Below are 24113 nucleotides of genomic sequence, written 5' to 3'. Positions count from 1 at the left end.
GAGAAGAAAGGTTACAGAGAACTTTGGTTCTGGGGTCTCCACACTGCAGTGGGTTTTGGCTGAGGAGGCACTTCAGCCATTTCTGATGGGTTGAGTGCTCTTGTCCTGTCCTGCACCCCTGCATGCACAGGATCAGATGGCCAAAGAAGAAGGGTGGGAAGCAGGGCTGGGAATACCTAAGGTCAACACCTCATTTTTGGCGCAGTACTTGTAAACTCTGCAGGATTATGCAAGGAAAGCTTTCCCTCCCCATGTCATGCTTTGTCCTGAGCACTGGTGGCAGTGGGACTTACACCTTGGAGCATATTTGGAAGTATTTAAATCCTTCACAGTTGTGACAGAGGAAGGGGAAAATGGCTTCTCTCCAACCACCCCAGGTGAGGAATATTTTCTGCAGATTGCCATAGGATGTGATGCTTCTTTAAGGCTCACACCTCCTTGAACGTGTCTCTTTCTAAGGGATGGATTTCCCTTCATGCTGACAGCCTTTCTTGCAGTGCAAGCGATGGAAAATGTAGGCAGTTCAATGGAAACAGTCCCTAAAGCTGAGCAGATTCTCCCATTTGTCCAGTTGGGCAAACACCTACATGTGACCAGAGGCTTCTGTGTTAATCTCACCCTCTTGCAGTACTGGGTTATCCTTTCATGTGAGTCATAGTTTGTATCTATACAAAGAGAAGCTTTAAACTGCCTCAAGTGAGGTATTTTTCCAGCACTTTAGCACTAATTAATCATTAAAGCGCCAAGATCAAAGGGTGGGGAACTACAATGTTGGTATGTTCTTATGATCACATTGCGGCCAGTTCCTCTCCTAAATCCTGGTATTTTGTGAGTTTCAAATCAAATCTCCCATGGAGAATGATTTGGCAACAAGATGGTGGGCTGCTTTTCCCTGCACCTTTCTGAAGTGAAGGGAGCTTTGACTCCACGAGGAATGCAGGGTCAGCCCCACAATAAAAAGACCAACCATTATTTTGGACATCTTGGCACCCAAACAAGCCAGTGATTTAGGCATGGATTTTAACACCCAATCTCAGGGGTGAGAGTCCCTGTCCTGAAGATCTCAGTCAGAGCAGCAGTGAAATGGTGGGAGCCTGGAGCCTGTTCCAGGGGTAACTTAAAGCAGTTGCGGGTGTAAACCTCACTGTGAGCCAGCAAGACTCACTGCTGAAGTGCTTGAGTTACTTCTGAAAGTGAAGCGTTTAAAATAATGCTGCTGCTTTTGAAAAAACGTAGCCTAAGGCCATGACTTCACTGCAGCACGAACCTCGGTCCTCAATGGCTGTGGCTGCTGTCTCCTCACCGGGACAGGCAGCCCTGGCACCTGCTGATGCTTCAGCTGCAGGCAGGGGCGTGGGCATGGCAGAGGCTGTGCCTCGGCTTGCTCCGATCCTTGCACCTTCCCCAGAGCCGGCACGGGGTCCTGCCCCCTGCAGTAGCCACAGGGCTACTTTCCCTCTTTGGGGTTAACTGGTGTGAAATCTGCAGCACCCAAATGCTTGGGATCTGGGAAAAACTGGCTCTTGTGCCCATGGCTTATAAAAGATTGAGAGAGGAGCACAGGGAGTGCAAACAGGTCCTGGTGCTGGTGCCCACCCGTGCATGGGAACACCTGAGTCTGGCTGCTCTGGAGGTAAGACGGGGGTTGTGTTGCTTTTGTGGGGATTGAGCAGACCAAAGGGCTTGGTGTTTTGTGTCTGGAGCAGGAGAGACTGGGGAGCAGCAAGCCAGAGGTGAGGCTGGGATTGAAGGAGGAGCACAGCAAGACAAGCACAAGCCAGTGGCACAAGTAACGAAGAATCTGTAAAATTAGTGGCCAGTAATGGCTGTCCTAGAAGCAGACGGAATGCTTTTCTGTTTGAAATAGCATTTCTGAATAGCATTTCTGAAATGTCTTTTTTCCATAATATGGGATGTTTGAAAAGGCCACTATTTCCCCTTTAAAAAAAAAAAAAAAATCCCTTTTTGCTCCCTTTCATTCTTTCTCTTGTGGGATGCTTGGGACTTGACAGGGTGGGCTCTTGTCCAACATTTGTTCTGACCTAGATTTTAATCTCTGCTTTTTTCCCCTTACCTTCTGCTTAGCTGGCTACTACCTCTAGAAGACATGCATATAATCTATAAAACATTTGTGTTTCCCATTTTCATTTCTATTTTCAGGAGATACTCAAGACTGCAACAAAAAGTTTTAAATTGCAATGACCATAAATGTTTTGGGCTGCCAGGGCCACCTAAGTAAATATAATTGTCAAGGGACATGCAGAGCTTTATTTCATAACCCACTGGTGGTGACAGATCAAAAGTACAGACAAAAGGAGGGAACAAACTTACACCCTGGGAACACTGGAACCTGTCAGTGATGCAGGGCAGGTTGTTGGAAGAACAAAGGTGCTGGGCAAAGTCAGATGTGGAGGATCTTGATAACCTGTGCAGTTTATTGAAAAAAATTTTGATAGGAAGAGTGTTTGTCTGGTGGGAAGCTGGAAACACCACTTTTCATAGGGTAAGGCAGAGCAGACCATTCCCTGCTGGGGGTTAGAACCATCTGGTTGTCACATCTGTGTGCTGCCAAGGAACACAGCCTTCCCCAGCAAGGAGGTGAAGGCTCAGGGAGAGCTGAGCTTTCCCAAGGCATGGAGCTCTGCCCTGCTGGCTCACCTGGCCCTTCTGCAGCCGGACAGGCTGACGGGGACAGGTGTTTGGGCGATTTCCATGTGTGTGCCATGCTCATGGGTGTGATTGGAGCAGCACTGGCCAAACACAGAACAACGCCAGCACTCGGGCAGCCTCAGCAGTGAGCACTCAGGGGGCTTTATCCCTTTCCCTCCTCTCCAAACCCACCAAGCCACGTATGTGCACACCCCACATTCTGCAGTGACTCCTTGAAGAGGACAAGGTGATGGTGAAGCCCCACCGCCCCTCTCCTTCAGGTGTGCACCACCCAGTGTAACTCATCCGCTAATCCTGTTTGATGAGCCAGAAAGAATGTTTCAAGAATGTTTCATCCCTCGGTAATTTTGTTAACCTCTCCTGGCAAGAAAAAAAAGGGCAGGTAATGAAGGTGTTTGAAAGAGTGTAAAAAACCTAGAGAGCGTTTGGGAAGGGTTTGGACGCAGATGCAGGACTTCTTCACATGGCTCCTCACTTCATCTGGGATGTGGAAAAAAAACCCAAATAACCTCGTGGGTCACTAATTCAGTCCTTGGTTTCTTTCTTGTATCAATTCTGCTAACTGTGCCTTAAATTTGGGCCAGATGCATGATGGTTTTATGATGTGGTACTGTGGGGAAGTCTGGGCTGGATCTAACAGAGGCTCTGCTAATGGGGCTGCTCCTTCAGGGACCTTGGGATACTCCAGCTATTCGCACTGTGCCTCTGTGGGAATGCCTTCAGCAGGGATGAATGGTTGGGGGTACCAGGTAGATGACTGGAGCTCTGTCAGTGTGGTGAGAACAGCAGGACACTTTCTGACGCACTGGGTTTTACAGGGCCCCTCCCCTTTTTGGCCAGAAAATGTTAGGTTTTGTTCAGGTTCATTCCTTAGTTGTGTGCTGCTGCAGGAACAACATCCATACATTGCCAGGGCACATCCTGCTCCTTGTCCCAAGGGACAAAACAGGCAAAGAGGGATCATGCTCATCCCGGGGTCTCATTCCCCCACAGCGGGGTTCGGAAGCAGCACAGCTCATGAGTCCTGTTTAGTGCTCAGCACTATCTTGCAATCAAAACCTAATCACGAGACTGTCCTGCTCCTTTCTGATCATGTCACATCCTAAAAGCTTTGTGGAGGATCAACCAAATCTCCTCTGTTTTCATTTGCTAAGCTCAGTCAAGTGATACAAAGCCCAGAGCGCTTTTTCTGCCAATCTGAATTTGCAGTGATTAAATTGCGCTGTTGTGAGGGTTAATTTTCATGGACAGATATGAATAATTATCAGTTAATATGCTTAAGAATCATAAGGAATATCTGGTAGTCTTCACAGCTACTTAGCTAACTGAAACTGGCATAATTCTTTTGAACTTAGGTGCTGTAATTCAGTGTTGTCTCTTTTTTTGCTCTCTCCTAATAATCTGCTCCCTGTCTTCACATCTTTTCTCCTCTTTATCCAGCATTTTTTTCTCAGCCCAAATTGTTTTGCTGTCACTTGTTCTTAAACCTGCCAGCTGATACAGAGATGGAGAATGTTGAGATGACTAAAAACAAGGACCCTCTGCATGTGTTTGTAGGTATAATTTAAAAACAAAATTCAAAAAAAACCCTCCTAAGGCTGTGAATTCCTCACAGTATAAAACTTCCTACCTTCATTACTACTGTCCAGGAATTTGGGGCTGTGAGTGAGCAAAGCCAGCTCAACACCAGCCTGTTGAACTACGTGTGCTTTATGTAATAAATAAATGCATTGTTTATTTTTTATATGTTTAAAATTGTTGGGGTTTGTACAGGACTAAATGACTGAATTCTACAGCTAGTGCAATGCAGGGTGGCAAATTGTGATGCAACAGTTTATGTACTGAGGACAAACCATTCCAGTGGAACACAGAGCTTGTCCATTTTTTTCTGTGCTTTTGATAAAGGCAAATAACTTGAAAAGTTCTCTGTACAAGACAGAACCACAGCAATTTCACCAAATGTACTAAAAATTAAGGGGAATACAGTCTAATATCCTCAAAGAGTGGCATAAACCCAGTAACTTGTGAGTCAGGACTGAATTACATTCCAAGTGAGATGCAAGATCTCTTTATTAGGCAAATATATTTCTGCCTAGAATTCTTCCAGGGGAAGACATTCATTTACAGCAGAAACATTTTAAAATACAATTTACCCCCTGCTTTTATCTGTCCTGAGGCCCTGTTAGCCGAGCAGCCTCGGTGCTGATCAACTCCAGTTTATGTGCTCACAGGGGCGTCAGCCATCACTGTGTTCATGTGCCTGACGTGGGAACAGGAGAGACCATTACCCACAGCTCATTTCCTCTTTCCAGTTGCTTGGTCCTTGAATCCCTCAAGGAGGCCACCAGCAGCTCCCCTCTGTGAGGCTGACAGCCACAGCTCCCTTTGGGATGTGGCTGTGATTATACCAGCGGGGTCTCGCCTGCAGCCCTGCCTGCACAAACCTCTGTGCTGTAGCAGACGGGAGATGCTTCCTGGTTGCTTTCCAAAGCCTGGCATAGGAAGGTGTGGAGAAGGTGTATTATCAGTTCCCTGGCCATTGCAGGTGCAAAGAATTCAGCAACAATATTTGCTCTGGAGCCAAATTGCTCTCAGGCTGCCTCCGATGTTTATTCAGTTGAGGAGAATTACCCAGCTCTTGGGCTGCGCAAGTCACCGGGTAAGAATTCCCAGGCAGGGTATTTTTCTTCCTTTTATTTTATTCCCTTTTGAAACATGTGTTTAGACAAGTGACAGGCAAACCTTAAATGGTTTGGTTGCACTGTTGAATAGTACCTGAGTATTCCCTCCTCAGTCCATCCCCCTGGATGCACTCAACCTGCCTCAGTTCCTGGAAACTGGGCTGAGAGCCTCAGAAGAATAGCCTGTCTTGTGAGATTTTCATCTCCTCTTGGTGTTGGGGAGTTGAAAGACCTTGAGGCCATAGAGCTTTTGCAAATACTTTGCTCTTTGGATTTCAGATTCTGTTGCAAACCAAGAAATACCAGGAAGCATAAAATGGTAAAAAAAAGTTAAATACATATGTCTATTACTGGCCAACCGTCCAAACCTTAACATAACAGAAAGCTGTTCTTAATTCAAATTAAACATGCAGTTTGATAACAGGAGAAGTGTTTGAATCCCCTTTTAAGCTCATTTAGACCTGGAGCTTACTGTCAGTAGCCGGCTGCCCTGGTGCCTGGGGCATGGAGCACTGCAGACGCTGTGTAGCCCCACGGAATGGGCCATGCAGGACATTTTACTGGAACAGCTCATGCTCATAGTCACAGGCTCTTTGCTGAGCCGAACAGATGCAGCTGGACAAATCCATTCGATTCCAGTGGGATTTCACATGGGTGAATCTGTGGCTGGGCTGATGGCAACATTTGCCGTACTTGGATCAATACCTTCCTGCTCTAAAATAATGACAGAGCCAGGGCTATTTACTGGAAACAGTTAATTAAGGGTCAGTGAAGGCAGTGAGGAGTCTGTCCATCCAGTTGATTACTTATTTGTCCAACCAGTGCTGCAGCTGCTCCTACCCTCTGGGCAAGGGATAACAAAGTGTTTTGGTAAAGTCTGTCCCATTTATACTATGTCATAATTTTAAAAATTATTTGGATGTGGGTTTTACTTCAGGAAGTCCTCCTAGGGACACGCTCCACCTCCGCTGGGGCAGTTCCCTCAGGTTTTGTTCCAACGTGGAGGTAGGAAGGGGGTGGGAGAGGTCTGGCTCAAAAGGCAGAGCTTTGGTGTGGCTCTGATCTCCACCACACACTGGCTCGGTGCTGACACACAGCAAATACCTGAGCTGAGCCAAAGCACCTAACTCAGCATGGGAGCGGACGTTCACTGCCATAAATTAGGTAGGAATAGGGAAAACCACTGATTTCTGCCATCCAGCAGTTCATTCCTGTTCTTATTCTCCAGTTAGCAGTCTATAAAAACAACTACTGCAAGACTTGACTCTTCTCTCCAGAGCCAATAACATCCCCTGTGCCAGGTGGAGCAATAACTCAAAATAGGGCAGGCCTAGGAGAGACTTAGATGGGGTTAGAAAGCAAATTCCAGAATTCCAGCTCCATTGTACCTGGTTCCTTACTGCTAAAGGCTGAGTAAGGAGAAACCCAATATTGCTGCTCTGCAGCAACACTGGAAGATTGTAATTTCCATTCCATTCGAATTTGAACACGAAAAAAAGCATTTATTTGGCTTGATAAGTTCCACGAGTCCTTCCCACCTGTTTCCATTTTAATGCAAAAATAGAAACTCTTTAGTTCATATCTTGTTTCCAAGTTGGCAGAAGTCCCTGGGTCGCTTGGTGTAACTATACTCTCTAACTTAGAGTATGATGTAGCTCTGTCTCTCTGTCTAAAGAATGAAAGAAGAACTCTTTAGGCAAAGGGGTGCAGTGGTGCAAGACTGGTAATAGATGCCATAGCTAGATTTAGGCTGGAATTAGACCCAGGTTCCCAGCTACTGTTTGGAAAGGACATCAGAAAATCTGTTTATCAGGGAAAAAAAGATTATATACAAATTACGTTTCTGCCTAAGAAATGAATGCTTAGACCAAAAGAATGCAGGTAACCACAAAGACCCTCCCAAAAAACGTGTCCTTAGTTCAGTGTTACCGATCCAAGGGGAGCCACTGAGCTGCCCCAGCTTGAGGAGCTGCTTCATGTATAGCTTGTTAACATGGGGAAAGGTTCTTTTTTAAACTGTGGGTGATGTCAAAAATAAAAGAGCTTAGTGAATAATCCTGAATAAGGAGCAAGCATCTAAACAAAGAGGCATGGAGGAATTTACAGACAAATGCATGAACTGGCCCATTGTAAAATGGACAGCGTTTTACTCATGGGTGCAGTGGCCACTTCCAGCCTTTCAATTATTTTTCCACCAAGTGTTAGAAGCTAAGTGCTAAAATGGATAAAAAAAGAGAGATGCTAATCAGTGATGGGATTGGATCTGTCCTGAAAGTTTTGATAGGTTCGGGCTGGACATCAGAAGGAATTTCTTCACTGGCGGGGTTGGTCAACATTGGAATGGGCTGCCCAGGGAGGTGGTGGAGTCAGTGTCCCTGGAGGTGCTCAAGAAAGGACTGGACGTGGCACTCAGTGCCACAGTCTGGTTGACAAGGGTGGTGATCAAGGCTGGGCTCGATGATCTCAAAGGTCTTTTCCAACCTCAGAGATTCTGTGATAGGATGTATGATAATTCCAGCACACCTGGATTGGCTTCAGTCCTGAGAGTACTGTCCTGCAGCGGATGAAAGGCACAGCAGCAGAATGGGAAAATTCAGCTGGCCAGTCTGCAAGTCCCCACACCTCCATCACCTCCCCCCCAGGCACGTTAGACCTCCCTTTCTGTGCACAGAAACAGCTCCCAGCATGGCAGGCTGCTGATGTCACACGTGCAGTTTCTGTTGCACTGCAGGAACACTGATTGCTTTTATGCTTTGGAGTCAATGAGAAGAAAAAAAAAAAGCAAAAAATAACTCGTTCTGCCTCAGCCCTTTGGCAGAAGAGCAATAATTTCAGTGCACACCCCCCACCAGTGCTCTGCTGGGTTACAGCAGTGGTGTTGCCTGCAATGAAACACCACAGCTGTGCTCTGCTCTGCCTGAGATGGGAATGAAATGTTCTCTCCTCCTCTTCTGTTTGCAACACAGGCAACAGGATTTTGGATTACATTACCTGAGTAGTCAACATCCAAATTATTTGTCCAGACGTAGTGCAGCAGGGCAAAGAATCCCACCCAAAAAACCTGTGGTGTTACTTCAAATATGTATCTGAGTATTTCCATGCTTGCAGCTCTCCTGTGTAGGTATCTAGTGATTCCCACTGATTATCTAACCACATGTTTTATTTTGCTCTTTAAAGAAAAAAAATTCAACACATTTTTGTGACATGTTAGATGGACTAAAATAACCCATATAATCCTGTCCTGATTGAATTTAATGCCACCATTCCCTGATTCAGGATTGGGCACCAGTGAGGAAAAGTCCACACTGTGTGTGAAGTGGTTGGGACTGTAAGTGCAGTCCCTCTACACTGGGGTCACAGTGATCTCATTTAGTACAGAAATAATATTTTTCCATGACCTGGATGTACACTGATGGTCCAGTCCTGCACAGTACAGGCAAAGCTCCTGCTGAACTAAGAAGAGGAAAATCAGATTGAAGATTTGGGAATACAATTGAGGTCACTGCAGCAGGATCAGTGCAGTTGGAAATATGCAGATGCTACAGTTTTTCTTTGGAAAAAGTTGTGGTCCAAACATGGTGCTCAACTCTGAAGAGTCACAGTAAGCATTGTACAGTTCCTGCAGTAAGTCTTGTCTCCCTTTCCACTGAGGCTCTCTGCAAGCCCCAGGCTCATGTTTGTGATACAATTCTGCAGTGGGTTATCTGCATGTCCAGCAAAGAGGTTCTCCAGGTGCACAGCGGAGCACGGAGCAACACCCAGAGGGGTAACGCTCAGAAACTCCTGATAACTCCACGTGGCACCACAACAGAGCCAGGGCAGACCTGAGTCACAGCACTCAGGGATGCTTCCCAAACACATGGCTTTCAAGGATGAGGCACAAGGTGAGCCTCAGGTGAAGTTTATCACAAGTTTGGCCCTTCCTGCAAAACCCTGGGACAGCCGACTGATGGGGAAGTGAGAACAACGCGGGGGAACAGAGCAGTGGTGACATTTAGTGACACAAAGAAATGGCCTGGCAATGCTAACTGCCCTGTGGGGTTTCACACTGCCATGAGAGCTGATCCTCCAGGAGAACTGGATCTGTACCATGGTACAGCAAAGGGAAAAATCTCTTCAGCCAGAGTGTGCAAGCAGGACAGTTTCAGGTGAAACTACACTTCTAGTGTAGCTGAGAATTCCCTGAAAAGAGGGCAGCTGAGAGCAGCAATGGGTATTCCCTAGGCACACCAAGCCAAGCCCACCTCTCAGGTCTCCTGAAATAGGACATCCAGGACAGATTCTGTGGGTTTGGCTGGTGAACTTAGGGAATTCAGAGCAAAAGGTGTGCAGTTCACCTATAAACAGAAGAGATTCTGTATCTGGCAATAAAAGGCTCTGCTGTAGCTGAGTCTTTCTTACCAACCCATGTTCCATGGTCTGCACAACCAACAGGGACAGACTGCGAGTTATTAAAAATAATAAACAAATGACATATCCCTGGCTGGGGAATGAAATACTTGACACACCAGATGGGCCTTCTTATCACTGATTTCTCCTGCTTACCCACTCAGTATTGATAACATGCTCAGAGGAGTTCAGAGAGTCGTGCCAACAAACTCAAGTGCCTAAGAACTGTCTGCAACAAGGCTTCATGATAAGAGAGGAGAAAAGAAAGTTCTTTCCTGCAGTTACAAGGAGTTAAAGGCTGTCTTTTTGGAGGATGGGTATAAATCTCTGGATGTTCAGAGTCACTGGAGGTCACTGGTGGGTCCCCTCAAAGCCTTGGCTGGTGCCTGCCACGTCTTTGTGTGAGAGAGGTTTCATGCATTACTTAGAACTGAGTTGTTGTAGAAATACTAATTTGATAGTGTTCAGACATATTCATAAATAGTCTGGTAAAAAGGATGAACAGAGAGAAGAGAAATTTTGCAGATGATGCAAATCTGGCCACAAAGCACTGCTGAAAGGGTTCACGATCCCGAGTGGATGGGCAGTGAAATGGCTGATGCAGGGCAGTGTCAACAAAGGCAGAGCACGTGCAGAAAACTCACTCTCACTGTAGTTCCACACAGATGAGCCCTAAAAATAACACTGAGCAAAGAGAGCAGGGAGGCCTCTGCAAATATCATTGAAAGTCCATCAGAAGAGACAACTATCACGTTAGGAATGAGCTGGCAAAGAGGCAGGAACAAATCAGAAAACATCATTACAGCACTCCTCGGTGAAACTGCATCTCCATGGTAGTGTGTTTTCTGGCCATGGAACTCCAGGAGAGTTGGGCTGAACTGGAAAGCACAGGAAGGAAAGCATTCAGGATGAGGAGAGATGGGCAACAGCTTCCACAAAGATGGAAAAATAAGCAGATGAGGAGCCTTCAGGGTGGAAAGGGGTGACAGAAGCAGGAGGTTCAGTAAAGGTCTGTCAGATCATGACTGACACAGAAAAAAGCAAATAGGAACTGGCTGTTCACTGGTTCTCCTAAGAATTAGAGGGACCTGGTGGTGCTGTCACACAAGAAGGTTTAAACCAACAGAAGGAAGCACTTTTTCATACAAAGCATAATTAAACCATAGAACTCATTGCCACAGGATGTTGCAGAGGCCAAAAGTTATAAATGGCCTGAGAAAGGGATCAAAAACATTTGAGGAGGATAGATCCATGGGTGGCTGTTAAAACACACTGGTCTGGAGGCAGCCTCTGCTTTGGGAAGTCCATAAACCACAGATTGCCTGGAGCGAGGATGCAGCAGGGGAGGGACTGATTCTGCATCGCCTGCATCGCCTCCTGGCTATGCTGGGAGATGGGATACTGGGAGATGGGATACTGGCCCATGTGGCCTTCTGCTGTGACACTGGTCGGGTCCCAGCTCTGCTGTCTCTTCTTACCTTAATTAAAAAAAACCCAAAAAGCAACAAAAACACAACCTAAAACATCAGAGGGGGGAGAAACAGCCCCAGCCCTCCACACAGTGTTAGTAGGCAGCCTGATAGTTGTTTTATTTTCTTTAGAGTGGACTTTGTGTTGCAAGTGGCAGGAAGCCATGAACCACAAAAATAAAATAATTCTAACTCTAGTGCTAAGTAAGGAAAACAAAGATGGCTCAGCAATTAGCAGCATTATATATGTTGGTACTAAGTAACAACAGATGTCAGGACTTGAGCCCTTTGCATTCCTCGCAATCCTTCGGAAACCAAAGCCTTTTGACGTCGCTATACATTATTGCAGTTATTTTGGGGCTGGGAGAGCAGCAAAGGCTCTTTGAATGCTGAAATATGTAGGTTGCTAGGACTGGTTGGGTCTTACCTGCATGTCCCTCCCCATCCTGTGTCCCTTTGCTGCCTTCCCGGGCTGGTGTGTGCTGTAAACCCTGCTCTGTAAAGACATGCGCTGGCCATGAGTCATTAGCAAGCATGCGAAGCTAATTGGCAAAATACTCATAAAAGATTTTGAAGGTGGGTTAATTACAATTCATTACACTGTAAACTGTCCCCAGGCTATTATTAAAAAATGCAGGAGTTTCAAGGTCCAGTATTTTATGATTCATTTTGCCATGCAGTGAAAAACAGACTCTATATCAAACTACATTCATTACAGTTAAGACCACAGAATCTTTATTGGTTTTCCCAACATTCCCTCCTTGTTATATGCATTCATATGGACTGCACATTTCTAGCAATTGGCAAGAAGGCATGAAATAAAATTTATTATATTTTCTTACCTTCGATTCGGTGCAACCTCAAGAACTGCCCGTTCTCGTTGCTCTACCTCTTCCCAACTCCATTTGAGCTGATAGGATGGGACATTGAAAACAAACAGAGAAATGACTTGGAACAACTGTGCCACACTGATGATTTAGTGGGATGAACCTGGATGCTGCATGTGCACACAGGAACTTCTGCTCCAAAAGGATACTGGTAATGAAACAGAAATAGTTTCCCCTTGTAGTAAAATAGATAATTTTTAAAAAATTCGGAATAGACGCATTTTTGCCAATCACTGGTATTTCCAGATGGAGGCTCTTGTAGCTAAGCCCGGGATGCACCTTCAGAGAGACAAAGGTGCCACTTTACTCACATGAGTGATACTCCCCACATGCTCTGCTGGATCTTTGTCTCCTCAGAGCCAAATTCTCCAGCTTATAAAAGAAGATAACAGAGCCTTTGACTCTCTTTGCTGATGCCAGGACTGTCAAATACCAGTGAGTAGTTTGGTATAATTCTCAATACTGCTGTGTTGAGAAAACTTTAATAGAGGACCCAGCTGTGACCCCTGTGGGAGCAAAGCCAAGCGCTGCTCATCAGTGCTACCTTTGTGCCCTTCCCCGGGGTGCTCCTTATCTCCTTGTGCTGGCTGGCACTTGGGCTCTCCTTTGAGGCTTTAATGGTGCCATTCAGCCAGGCTTTGCTGAGCTCTGCTTCTGCAAATCCCGGGGACTCTCTCCTGGGCCAGCCCTGCCTGTGTGTGACTGCACCCAGTCCTGCTCTGCAGGTATAAATATGTCCCTCAGAGAGCCGTTGTGGGCATTCCCGGCTCAGCCGAGCTAATTTTGGGGTTAACACATAAACATATCATTATTGCAAGGTAAATGATGGAGGGAGCCAGGGACTACGGCTCTCCCCCATGAAAAATGTTGATGACATGGATGGATTTGGTTCTTTCAGTCAATATTTCACTTTTCAACTTTTTTGAGGTGATGGGGAGAGGGGGAATACTGAAGAAATTTCTCACTCAGGCAATCATTGAATTGCTGGTCTTTGTTTTTACTTGTTGAAACCTCTAAATCTTTCAATGCAACTGGACATTTTTGGAGGCAGTGTTTTTTATTCAATTGAAAAATGCCTTCTCCATTACGAAAGAATATTAATAGCAAAACCCAATGAAAACCCTTTCAGCTTGAAATTGGCCACGTGAGAATACCAGTTTGTTCTGGTAAGACTCCATAATGGATTTATTGCAGCGTGCAATGTTTTTGTTTGCATTAATGTAGTGTGAAGTGATAAATATCTTGGGTTGGTTCTTTTGTTTGAGGTTTTCTCTGGGAAGCCAAATTTTCTTAAATGACAGTGTCAGAACGGCCATATTTATAGGGACCAGGACTTTGGTTCCCAGCAGAGACATGCAGAGAAGAGAGAAAACTGACCTGAGCACTTATGATACTTTCCCTGGGTGTTTTGCCAGGCTCCACATCTGCTCTGTCACCCCGGGGCTGATCCCTTATCAATGATGGAGTCACTGGAAACTGCGACATGGGGAATGGAGCTCGAGGGGTCACCTGTGCCGTTTTTCTAGCAGGGGATACAGCATGTGGATGTGTCTCTTGCTTCCCCTCCTGAAATGGTCTGGTAGTGACCAAGAACTGGGCAAGTCCCAGAAGGTTTTCCCAGCCCAGCAGCCAGAGCTCGGCTGGGTTTTCAAAGCTGGTGGGCGTTGGGAGCAAAGAACTTGGAAATCAGAGTTCAGTGTCAGTGATATTTATGGGTACTGACTAATCTCTGTGCCGGGGACCTAACAACTATATCCAAAAACATTAGCAAATATTCTTTTGCCTTGTTTTGCTTTGGTAAGAATTATGGCTGTTCCTGTTGCCATCTCACCTGGAAGCAGCACATGGAGCAACTCCGGCAGCTTCACTTCATGACATTTAGCAATGTCAGTGCTGTCATTGGGCAGATGGACCAGTGACTGAAATGGAAACAAAGGAGGAACAAATGAGTGACCAAAATTTTCCAAACTCTCCCAGATATTTGTTTCTAGTGGTGGAGATATTTTGCAAGTGGCAGGTGTCAGTATTAAGTACTGAATTCTTCATTCTCCCTTTGGTCTCATTATAAACATGGTATTTGTTTTCAAACTAGGCTGACCTTTTTCATCACTCCTTTTTAGGGTCATTCCTCTGTAAGGCCCACAGATGCTGAATTTGGACTGGACCTTTTAGCCGCAACAGAATATATAATATAGTATATAGTATATAATATGCAAAGCTCCAAAATTCGAGAGGCTCCATTAAAAATATTGTGCAGAAATCGGGATTTTTGCCATTGGCTTGATTGGCTCCAAAATTATACCCTTGCTGCTCCTTGGAAGTCATCTTTGATTTGGAAATCATCTTGACAAGTGCTGTGATCCGTTGCTCTCCAAGGAGATTCCTGCTACTTCACTGTTTTGACGAGGCTGTAAATAAGAGAAGAGCTTTACTCATCCAGTGCTCCTCTGGTCCCAGCTCAACTCAGAGTCCTCAGGAACGGACAACAGCAAAATGTTAATCAAATTCCTTTGAGTCTCAAAACAAATGTTGACTAGAGCTTCTCCAAGGCTGCAGAAAACTCTCCATGGGAAACCGTCAACATTTCTATTTAACATATTGTCTCAACATTTGGCATCTGTGAATTAACTGGTGAAGTGTTCAGGAAAAGAAAATTTTTTAGATCTTAAGAATATATATCTATGTGAGTTTATGCACGTAAAATGTAAACATCCTCCTATCTAGAACAGACATAACACCTATATACGGTTTTCCTTGCCAACTATGTGTGTGTATGTGTGATATTTATATGTGACAGGAGGAAAGTTTTCAGCCAGCTCCAGCTGTGAGCCCATCACCTTGAAGGCAGAGTTGGTTTTTGCTTGTTTGTTTAACAAAGCCCATTTTGACAATGGGCTCTCCTCGCCGGGAGCTGGATACCCCAAAATCTGCTCTGAGATGTTCTGCCTTTGGGATTGGCCATCCCCATTGGTGCTTCCTGTCACTACCATCACTTAAAGCCTCTGGACTTTTCCATGCAGGTGTTTAGGGAGAGAGCTGGGCCCACCTGGCCATCTGTGGCAAAAATCCTGTTGGCTTCAGCAAACCTGGGTTTCACTCCCAGTCCCTGAAAGATTTTTACAGGTATGCAAATAACACCCTGTCCATATCCCTCAGTCAAAGCCTCCCCCCTTTTGCACTGTCCGTGGTATTAATCTCCAGTTCTTTAAATCCCTGCTCTTATTCCAGGCCCAGTGGAAGGACCCCCCTACTCTGTTTCCATTGAAATTCATCCAGGTTGGTGGAAGCACCTCACTGAAGGTCCCTCATGTAGAGTGCTTCCTCCAGTAAATTCAAAGGGATAAGACATCTCACAATTGGCTTTTACAACCTTACGAAGATAAAAGTCTGGCTCAAAGCTGCTGAGCTTTGAGATGTGCAGCACTTCCCCTCAGCAAGCCAAACCCTGTGACTCAGAGCAGGGAGAAATGTCAGAAATGGTTGCACACACGAGGCACCACTGTCCAGCCCTGTGTGACAGCACAGCTGCCACTTTTGGAGCCAACAGCTTGCCAGCAGAGATGCCATCTTTGTCATCTTTGACAACCTTGATGAGATCACTGCCGTGAAGGCACCTGGAGCCCTTCAATGAATTCAGGTGCCCGGTGTGACCCTTCCCATTGAGGAGATGGAGCGGCAACACTGGATTTGCTCACCATGTTTACATCACAATGAGCACCTCCAGGCAGGACTATCTCTTACAGCGCGTCTATACAACGTCTGATAGAAGGCCCTTGCCTCAGCTCAACCTCTGGGTTGGAGGCAAATAGCAGTGCTTGGCAGGCTGCAGATTTCCAGCTAGAAATCTAACACCAAATAGTTCTCATTCTCTCCTGCTCTTGGCACTTGGCCCTATTCAGGATGATTTTGTTTTGGTTTGTTCTTTTAAAGAAGGTACAAGAGCAGATCCTGAGGGCCTTCTATCTCTGATTCCCATTACAGTTTACATTTCACTCACTGGCAGACTGTCTCAGAAGTGTCCCAGGGTTTCCCCTTCAGATTTTAAAGCAGCAGAAAGCAAGACAGCATGACCTCTCTCTGGTCCTGGAGCTGCAGCTGCGATCAGAAGCTTTATGACAAAGTTCAGCTGGAAGAGCAAAGGAGAGGAGAAAAAAAAACCAAAACGCAAACCAAAACAGGGGAATGCCATCAAAGTCTTTCAAAGTCAGAAATTCATTTTACCTTTGTCAATGGCTGTGGTTTTCAAGGATAAAGATCAAAGGGCTGACCGTGGGCAGAGCTCTGACGAACGCCGAGCTCAGCCTGTGGAAGCCTGGCATTAGTGCCACAGTTAGACTGTGTCTAGACGAGCACGGGGTGCTCGTGCCAGCTTTGGCAAACACGGCACCTGAGCGCTTGCATCAGAGCTGGAGCACAAAGACTGAGGCATCCAAATTGCAGAGAGGAGAGAGCAATCAGACTCCAGCACAGTGGAACTGGAGAAAGGAAGTTTAGGGAAGAAAATGCAACAACCAACCAAAAAGAAATAAAGCCCAAAAAACCAACCCATAAAAAACCCACTCCCAGAAAGACAGCTGAGATGCACCCCCATCTTCCAGGTTTTTGCATTGTAATTAACGTACACAGAAAGTTTAGATAACTGGGGTAAAGTAATGCCAAATTTTTATCAATTCAGATGAGTTGGCTTCATATTCCTCCAGCCCTTTCATGTGGAAATGAGACTGCATTTGATGGGGCCAAGCCCATGTTTGAAATAGCTCAGCTGGGATGTGCTTGTGGTGAGGGTTCAGGTGCCTGTGCAGAGAATCCTACAGCTGGATCCTTCCTGGGGGCAGAGAGTGCCTCCAGCTTCCTGGCCTTTTCCTCCTAGGGAGGACAGAAAGCTCTTGCTCCATGGGATAATCACACACCAAGTGCGAGCTGACGGACTGTGCAAGGGACAAGGCGGGTTTGGCTGCTGAGGGGCCCCGGCCCTCAGGGTCCCCATGTTCCTCCACATTCTCTTGCACAGATCCCTAAAGATACCCCGCTGTCCTGTGCCCAAGGAGGAGGTGGGTAAGTAGGGCAGTGCACACACAGGTTCAGTAGCTCGTGTTACTACACCTGGGGCCTGCATGTGCCTGCTCCAGGGCTGCAGGCTCGGACACAGGAGAGAGGAGCCACAGCACCAATCCCTGCCTGTGGAACCCTGTGCCTGGCTGAGCCTGAGGCTGCCACACAGGATGGGCACCGGGATGAGCTCTAGAACCACTGCGTGCTGCTGGACAGCCCCACCACCAGAGCATCTCAAAGCTCCCCAGGTCCTTTAAACCAACCATTTCTCCTCACAGTTACTCTGGCTTCCACCAGCCACAACAAGTTCAAAAGAAACTGCAGTTTGATGTGGGCAAACATGATCCCCAATGGATGAAGAGAGACCAGAAGAAATATTTTCATAAAGCAGCTGGTTTCAGCTGTGCTTCACACCAGGTAGTGCTGCCCATTGACAGGAATACGGTGTAGGACTTGCTGGAAACAATGAGCTCAGAGACCGGTCATAGGTATTCTCAGTTCTGCTCCTGACTCACCTGCATGGCCTCGGGTGAGCTACTCGCAGATTTGTGCCTTAGTTTACCCATTGGCAGTGGCAGAGATAGTAACAGTCTCACAGAGTGGTGAGAGAATTAATTAATATTTGGAAAACAGTTTGTGCCTTGACGTCTTTGTGCCTTTGCTTACCCATCAGTAACATCAGAGATAATAACTGTCTCATGGAGAGGTACAAGGATTAATTAATTATTTGAAAAGCAGTTTGAGATTCTTGGATGAAAAGTCCTGTGTGAGTAAAACATATCATTAAAAGCATCTCCTGGTCCTCTGTGAAGTTAAAATAAAGCTGGAGCTTCTTAGTCATTCAAATAATTAAACCATAAATACTGTTTATTTTAATCTTCCCTTTAAAAAAATAATCTAATCTAGGCAGTGATACCAGCCAAATAATGAAAAATGTTTCAAATTCAGGAGACCTATCAATTTGAAGAGCTTGATTCTTAATTGCTTTTTGATGTCTATCAGTGGAAAGTGAGAGCAATTGTATTTACTAATGCTGGGGCAGCTGGGAGGATGCCCACAGCTCCTCTGCCTGCACACTCTCCTGGGCACAACAGCTGTAGCTGCACAGGGTTTCTCACACTCTCCTATTTGACTTGCTAACCAACAGGGAGGTGCAGAACAGCCCATCTTACAGGCGTATGCCAAAGCCAGCACCCCCAAAAAAGGGAGGTGCACTGAAGCAGGGCTGCAGTAGCAACTTCTCCTAGGAATGGTGGCAAGGGGGCAATTGGCCCAGGAAAAGGCACCTTCAGCCCTCGATGCAGTCAGCCCTTTGCACCCTGGGCAGCTCGCACTGCTTGTCTCTCCAAAAACTCAGCACTGAGTGGGTCTGTAAGTCAGCGCTGCCCTGGCTGCTCTGCACAGGTCCACAGGGAGAGAGACCCCACAGCAGGAGAAGGGATGGAATCTGTATTTAAAATCATCTTTTACTTAGAGAGGTACATGCTAAATGTGGAAACCCCTCTTGGTCACTTCTCGGGAGACTTACTGTAAATTGGGGCATAAAACACATGCACTTGGCCCATATATCTCTCTTTGTCTCTAGTTTTTGTGCATGGTTTTGTTTTACAAAGTACATAGGTGAAGCAGAGGCTTGCAGGATCGAGTTTGTAATCGAAAGGAGCCTCTTTTAAGGTGTAACTTCTGCTGGGAACCTGCTGTGCTGGCCACCCCAACACCATCCCACAGAGCCTTCCCCCAGCTCAGAGGCTTTGTCTCACCCTTTCCATGGCCTCCCACCCCTCTCTGCCCATAGAAGATTTTGCAGCAATCACCAGTAGCCTGTGTGGGAATGTAGGGAGGAAGAAAGGATGTAATTGCCTTCCTGAGCCCCAGCGCTTTCATTAGTTAAATGTCCTCCCATCTTTCCACGCTAGTCCAGCTTCTACTGAATTTTCATCAGGCCAGAAGAGGCCTTTAGGGCCATTTGAAAGCAACCATCAGATAAAAGCGATTGTCATCCTCCTTATGCGGCAGGCAGGGAAGCAGACACGGGCAGACTGGTCACACAGGAAGGAGAGAGAGGAGGGACCCGGTGACTCAGAGCTTTTGACTCCCAGCTGTCAGCTTGAGACGCTGCGCCAGCCAAGCATAAAAGCACATGGTTATCTCTCAACTCATGAATAATCCCATTGATTTAAGCCATAAACTCCAGCATCCCGGCCTTCACCGTCTGACTATGCTCACCAAGAGTGGATAAACAGGAGTACAGCTCTGGATATTCCTCTTGACATAGAGGAGTATTTTAAAATGGTAGTTTCCCTGGTTCAGGTTTCTAAGAGAACCAGCAATGGAGATGAAGAGATGGCTTGGTCCTCAGGATGAGGGGTCCCTCAGGGGTGATGGAGGTTTCTCCATGCTGGACATGAGTGGGCTCAGCACCTCCCTCACAACTGCCCTGTTGGATGCGTGTGTGGTGCTGCCTGGTGACACTGACCTCAGTGGTGATTCCCAGGTGATGTGATCCCAGTTCCCAGGCTTTGCTGGAAGTGAAAGGGGCATTTGCATATAGGATGATACCCAGTGTCCTCTCCCAACTGGGATTACTGAATTCTTCATCCCTTTGCTCACACAGAATTGAGAAGTGTCCAAGTTGTGAAGGACTCTCACTCACAAGCAGAGATGCCCCTCAAAATTCAAACCCCAGTTTAGGGTACAGTTCACTCCCCCACAGCTGCTTCTGGCTTTGACTTTCTAGAACAGGGCTAAGAGATCAAGGGAAATAAGAAAGAAGCTCCATTCTTGTTGCTGATGGGAGAGTGAGTAAAGCAACCTAAATTATACATGGATGGTGTGCTACCAGATGGTTGAGCGTTGTTCCCTTCCATTATGCAAAGTAATAGTTTCACAGACAAAGTAGAGAAGACCAGAGATACCAGAGCTTTTGGGAAACATATCCCATAGCTGACTGAAAAGTGTGTTTTACCTTTAGCTGTTGGCATAGGATTTTAGCTGGATGTCTGCTGTTCAGCCCTTCTCCAGAGGGGCAAAGTGTCAGCTCTGAGAAAGACTGAAGCCAATGAAAATGGGGTCATTCTGTTAGCAATTTAAAGGGCAGGGTTTGGGCTTTGCAGACTGGGACAGGAGCTGGTGGTTTAAATAAAATGTTCAATAAACCTGGGCAAAGCCCATTTTGCTTCTATTTATGAGAAGCTTTCAGTTTGGCCCTTTGCAGCTTTGTGATGTCTCAGCTGGAGATGTGTGAGCTGAATGGACCAATCCCCATTGCCTAATATGTCCAAATATTCTTCCTGGTCTGCATCCATCTGCTGCCTCATGTCATTATGGCATGCTAACATGAAAACTGAAGGTGTGAATGGAAAGCTACTTCTGCTGGCTTTAGCTCACGACAGCTCAGATACGGGTGCAATGCTCTCCTGGACACTTGGGTGAGGCTCAGCATGTGCTGAAGCAGTGCTGGAACACATTTCTGGGGCTGAGGCTTCCCGGGGGCTCTAAGATATAAAAATAGGCCAGGCTTCCCTATAACTGAAATTCAACTGATTAAACCTCCAGTTTAGGAAGGGTGGCCCTTGTCCTCATTCAGAGCTGTGGGATCTCAGCTTTTGGGCTGGTTTCTGAACCAGTTCCCTCTGAGACAAGAAGTTCTTTAAGAATCAGTGGCCAATACTGGATCAAATTCATTCACTTGGACTTGGCTGCAGATTCCCCTAGCACAGATGCTGGAGTTTATAATCTGTATTTCATTTGCCCCTCTTTTATTTCCCCCCCAGGAATACAAGGGGAAAACCAGGAAAGGACAGAAAGGATGGAGGAGCCCCACTTGTGCCTGGCTGCTGGGGACTTGTCAGTCTGACTCCTGCTCCAAGCCCTTCCTTCAGACTTCTGCCTGACCTCAGGTAAACTGCACCACAGCTTCCCCATTGCTCAGAAATAGTTAAATACACCACTCATTCCATAGCATTTACAAACCAACAGGTGGGAAGCATCACCTTGGACGAGCCAGGCACCTGTAAAATTGCTTACTAAGGTATGTGCTCCCAAATTCAAGGCATGGAAAACCCAAGGCTTTCATAACAAAAAGTGGAAAACCCCCAACAAATACTCCAACACTCCCTTTCAGGCCACACCCCAAAAGCAAGAGAGACTATAATGGACAAATCCTCCTCTGGCAGGGGGCCAGAGCACCTCTTGCCCAGTCCCAACCTACTTCACCCCATGCAAAATCCCTGTGGGAGCAGGCTGGCATGGCCCAGACACTCGGTGGCATTGTCCCTTTGCTCATGGCAGCAATGCCAGCTCATGGTTAGCGTCTCGATGTCTGGCCAAAGCACATGGCAGACGGCTGTCTGAACCTGGGACCTGGGAAAATGGGGATAACATCAGGAAAAAACAAAAACATCTTACATACCTACTGCTCCCATCTCATCCCGCTCTGGGAGATGCCTCCTTGCCGTGGACTGAGTCAGCACCTGGTCTTGTGGTCCCTCAGCTCTCCATGGAGCTGCTGCCTGCTCCAGGCTTGGGGCTCTTGGCACATGGCATTCCATGTGCTGTGTCCCATCTGCTGCACAGCCAGCACTGGGAGCAGTGGTGTGGCTATTTCCACCCTGTTTGGGCTGGTTTGGCCCACCTGCGTGTGTGAATGCAGCTCCCCAGCGGGTCAGGATGGAGCAACAGCCCCTGTCCCTACCCTTTGAAAAATCTCCCCAGATGTTCATGGGATCTTAGGCTACCACAAAGTATCTGCCTGGATCTGGGCCTTGATTCTCCACTCTGTAGCTTTATTCCAGGCTGGCTGGGGCAGCGCCTCTCCCTCAGAGACCACAACTGACAGTTCTCCTCTCAGGGAGAGGGAGGAATGGGGCAGTGGTTGCATTTTGAGGGTGGGGAGAGGGAAAGGCTTTTTGAGGCCATGGGGCAGCTGCAGGGCTGGTGAGGATGATCAGGAATCGCCTTCTTTCTCCTTCTCTGGGTGGGATGGTGAGGTGGATGTCTCACCTCTGCCAGCTGTAACAAACACAGGGGGCTGAGCTCCAGCAGTAGATGTGTCACCTCCCCCACCTGCTCCACTGGTGAGAGTGGCTTCATTCTGCAAAATAAGCACAAACAGAGAAGCTGAAATTGCCAAGTGGGAATTCAGTTTGTGTTCATGCTGAGAGCTGGCCAAAGAAGGAGAAAACATCCATCTCAGGAGGCAAGATTTGGACACTTGGCTTCACGTTTTGGTATGTTCAAACATGATCTGTCAACTCCCATCAAGGGAAACAAGGAAGAACAAACAACCCAGCAGTCTGCTAAAGTGAGGGCTGCCATGGCTAGAAAGTTCATGAAGCGCATGGCTAAAAATAGATTAGTCTGAACTCACGATGTGAACAGAAATCCACACTCCACAACTGGATATTGTGGGGTTCCTTTCTCTCTTGCTGTGCTAAATCTTGGAGCATTGGGAAGTGAAATGCAAAAACAGCTCTTAAAAGTAATAATAATCCTCCTACCAAAATTAAAGCTCAGTTGTGCAACTTTCACGTTCCTCAGGCTTTTGTGTTTGAGAAAATTTATAGTAAGGATTTTACTTACCTGAGCTTTGGGTGTCTCCAATATTAGTAGGCCACAAATGAATTGAGTGGATGATGCAAAAATGAGTGCCAATAAAATATTTACACCAATTCTTCATTCTGTGTGAAACTTCTTTTATGTATATGCATATACGTAATACTATAAATAATAGAAATTTTGCTCATATTTTGTACTAGGGACGTAAACACTGGTCCCAACAGCAGTGGCAAATGAACCACTCACATTTTCTGATTGCATAATTTGCCTAGAGGATGGATACATAATTACACTATAATTAAGTATAATAAACAGAGAAAATGATTTGAGAAGGAAAAATTATCACAGCCTCAACCACATCAGCCAGAAGGTCTCTTCTAATTAGGTTATTTTACTAAACAAAATGTTTTTAAGGTGGGTCTGCTTTGAAATTGTACATTATAGCCCATGTAACGCAATGTACTTTATAAGTAAAACACAGCTTGTGTATGGACAGATGATATCTGATAGACTCATGAAACACACAGCCACTGGGTCCAGCCCAGCCAGGTGCTGAGTCCCTCACAGCCCCAGTCCATGGAGCAGACCCTGAGCGCTGCTCTGGGAAATTGCAGCCTTTCACTTGCGCTCACTCATGGGCTCTTGGTATATTACTTGTTTGTTTGGGTTTCTTTCTGATTTAAGGCAGAAATGAGAGCACCAGGTAATTCTGATGCTGTCATCCTGTAATGATACAGGGGAGGCAAAGGACAAGAAAAGAGGCTGCTCAAGCTGGCCCAGATAGCTCCTGGTGTTTGGAGTTCAGTTTTGAAGCATTATTCCCTCTCAAAAGCTTTACCCTCACCGATGGGGCTCAGTGCTTGACAAAATGAGAAGATGGAGTTATCTCTAATGTTGCTGTGGCTGAAGGAATCCAAATCAGTGCTTTCTGAACTACAGGACTCAGGAGGATCCCCATATCTGCTCCTGTACATGGTAAAGGCCACTGGACACCCTCCAGCTCATTCCTCTTACAACTACAGCTTATTTTTTCCAAACACTTGGCCCCAGCCACTCAGGGACTGCAGGAGCTCTTAGCGGAGCCTTGGAGCGCTACTCTGCAGGAAGCTACTGCTCCTGTTCCCCACCACCACAAAAAGTAAAAAATGTTCAGCTTCAAGTTTCAGCCAGAAGATGTCTGGATACATCCGCCTCATTTCCACATTTGCCTTCCTCTTGTGAGTACTTGGAGATTGTGATCAAGCCTCTCTTCAAGCCTCTCTCCTGTAAGCTCATTGCTGCCTGATACCGATCTCTGCTGGTTTCCTGGCTCTTCAAGGCTCCTACAACCTTGCAATGTTCTTTGGGAAGATCTCTGTGTATCAGCAACCTGATTTCTTAACTATTCACTCCCTTCTTCAGTTCCTGAG

General features: G+C 46.4%; 1 protein-coding gene and 1 long non-coding RNA gene across 6 annotated transcripts in view; one reads left to right on the top strand and one right to left on the bottom strand.

Moving 5' to 3' along the window:
- BMP2 (bone morphogenetic protein 2) overlaps positions 1-24113 on the top strand; it is a 122635-nt gene that overhangs the window by 59750 nt on the left and 38772 nt on the right. Inside the window, exons 4-5 of one of the 3 annotated variants that reach the window (XM_042049257.1) lie at positions 20922-21047; positions 21127-22821. In XM_042049257.1, coding sequence (XP_041905191.1) covers positions 20922-21047; positions 21127-21301 — 301 coding nt within the window. In that variant the 3' untranslated portion in view covers positions 21302-22821. Of the gene's footprint in view, positions 1-20921; positions 21048-21126; positions 22822-24113 lie in introns of those variants that run through there. The other 2 variants (XM_042049258.1, XM_042049260.1) reach the window with 2 other exon arrangements.
- LOC121674716 overlaps positions 11481-24113 on the bottom strand; it is a 158490-nt gene continuing 145857 nt past the window's right edge. For 2 of the 3 annotated variants that reach the window (XR_006019800.1, XR_006019802.1), the window contains 2 exons: positions 21560-22240; positions 13803-14504 (listed from right to left, as the gene is read on the bottom strand). This is a non-coding gene — a long non-coding RNA (uncharacterized LOC121674716). Of the gene's footprint in view, positions 12120-13802; positions 14505-21559; positions 22241-24113 lie in introns of those variants that run through there. The other variant, XR_006019801.1, reaches the window with a different exon arrangement.

Source organism: Corvus kubaryi, unplaced genomic scaffold, assembly GCF_017639235.1.
Source record: "Corvus kubaryi isolate FWS band 111438036 unplaced genomic scaffold, C.kubaryi_AGA036_p1.0 70, whole genome shotgun sequence".
Classification (NCBI taxonomy): domain Eukaryota; kingdom Metazoa; phylum Chordata; class Aves; order Passeriformes; family Corvidae; genus Corvus; species Corvus kubaryi.
The sequence above is the reverse complement of the archived record's forward strand: the minus strand, read 5'-3'. Positions and strand labels throughout refer to the sequence as shown.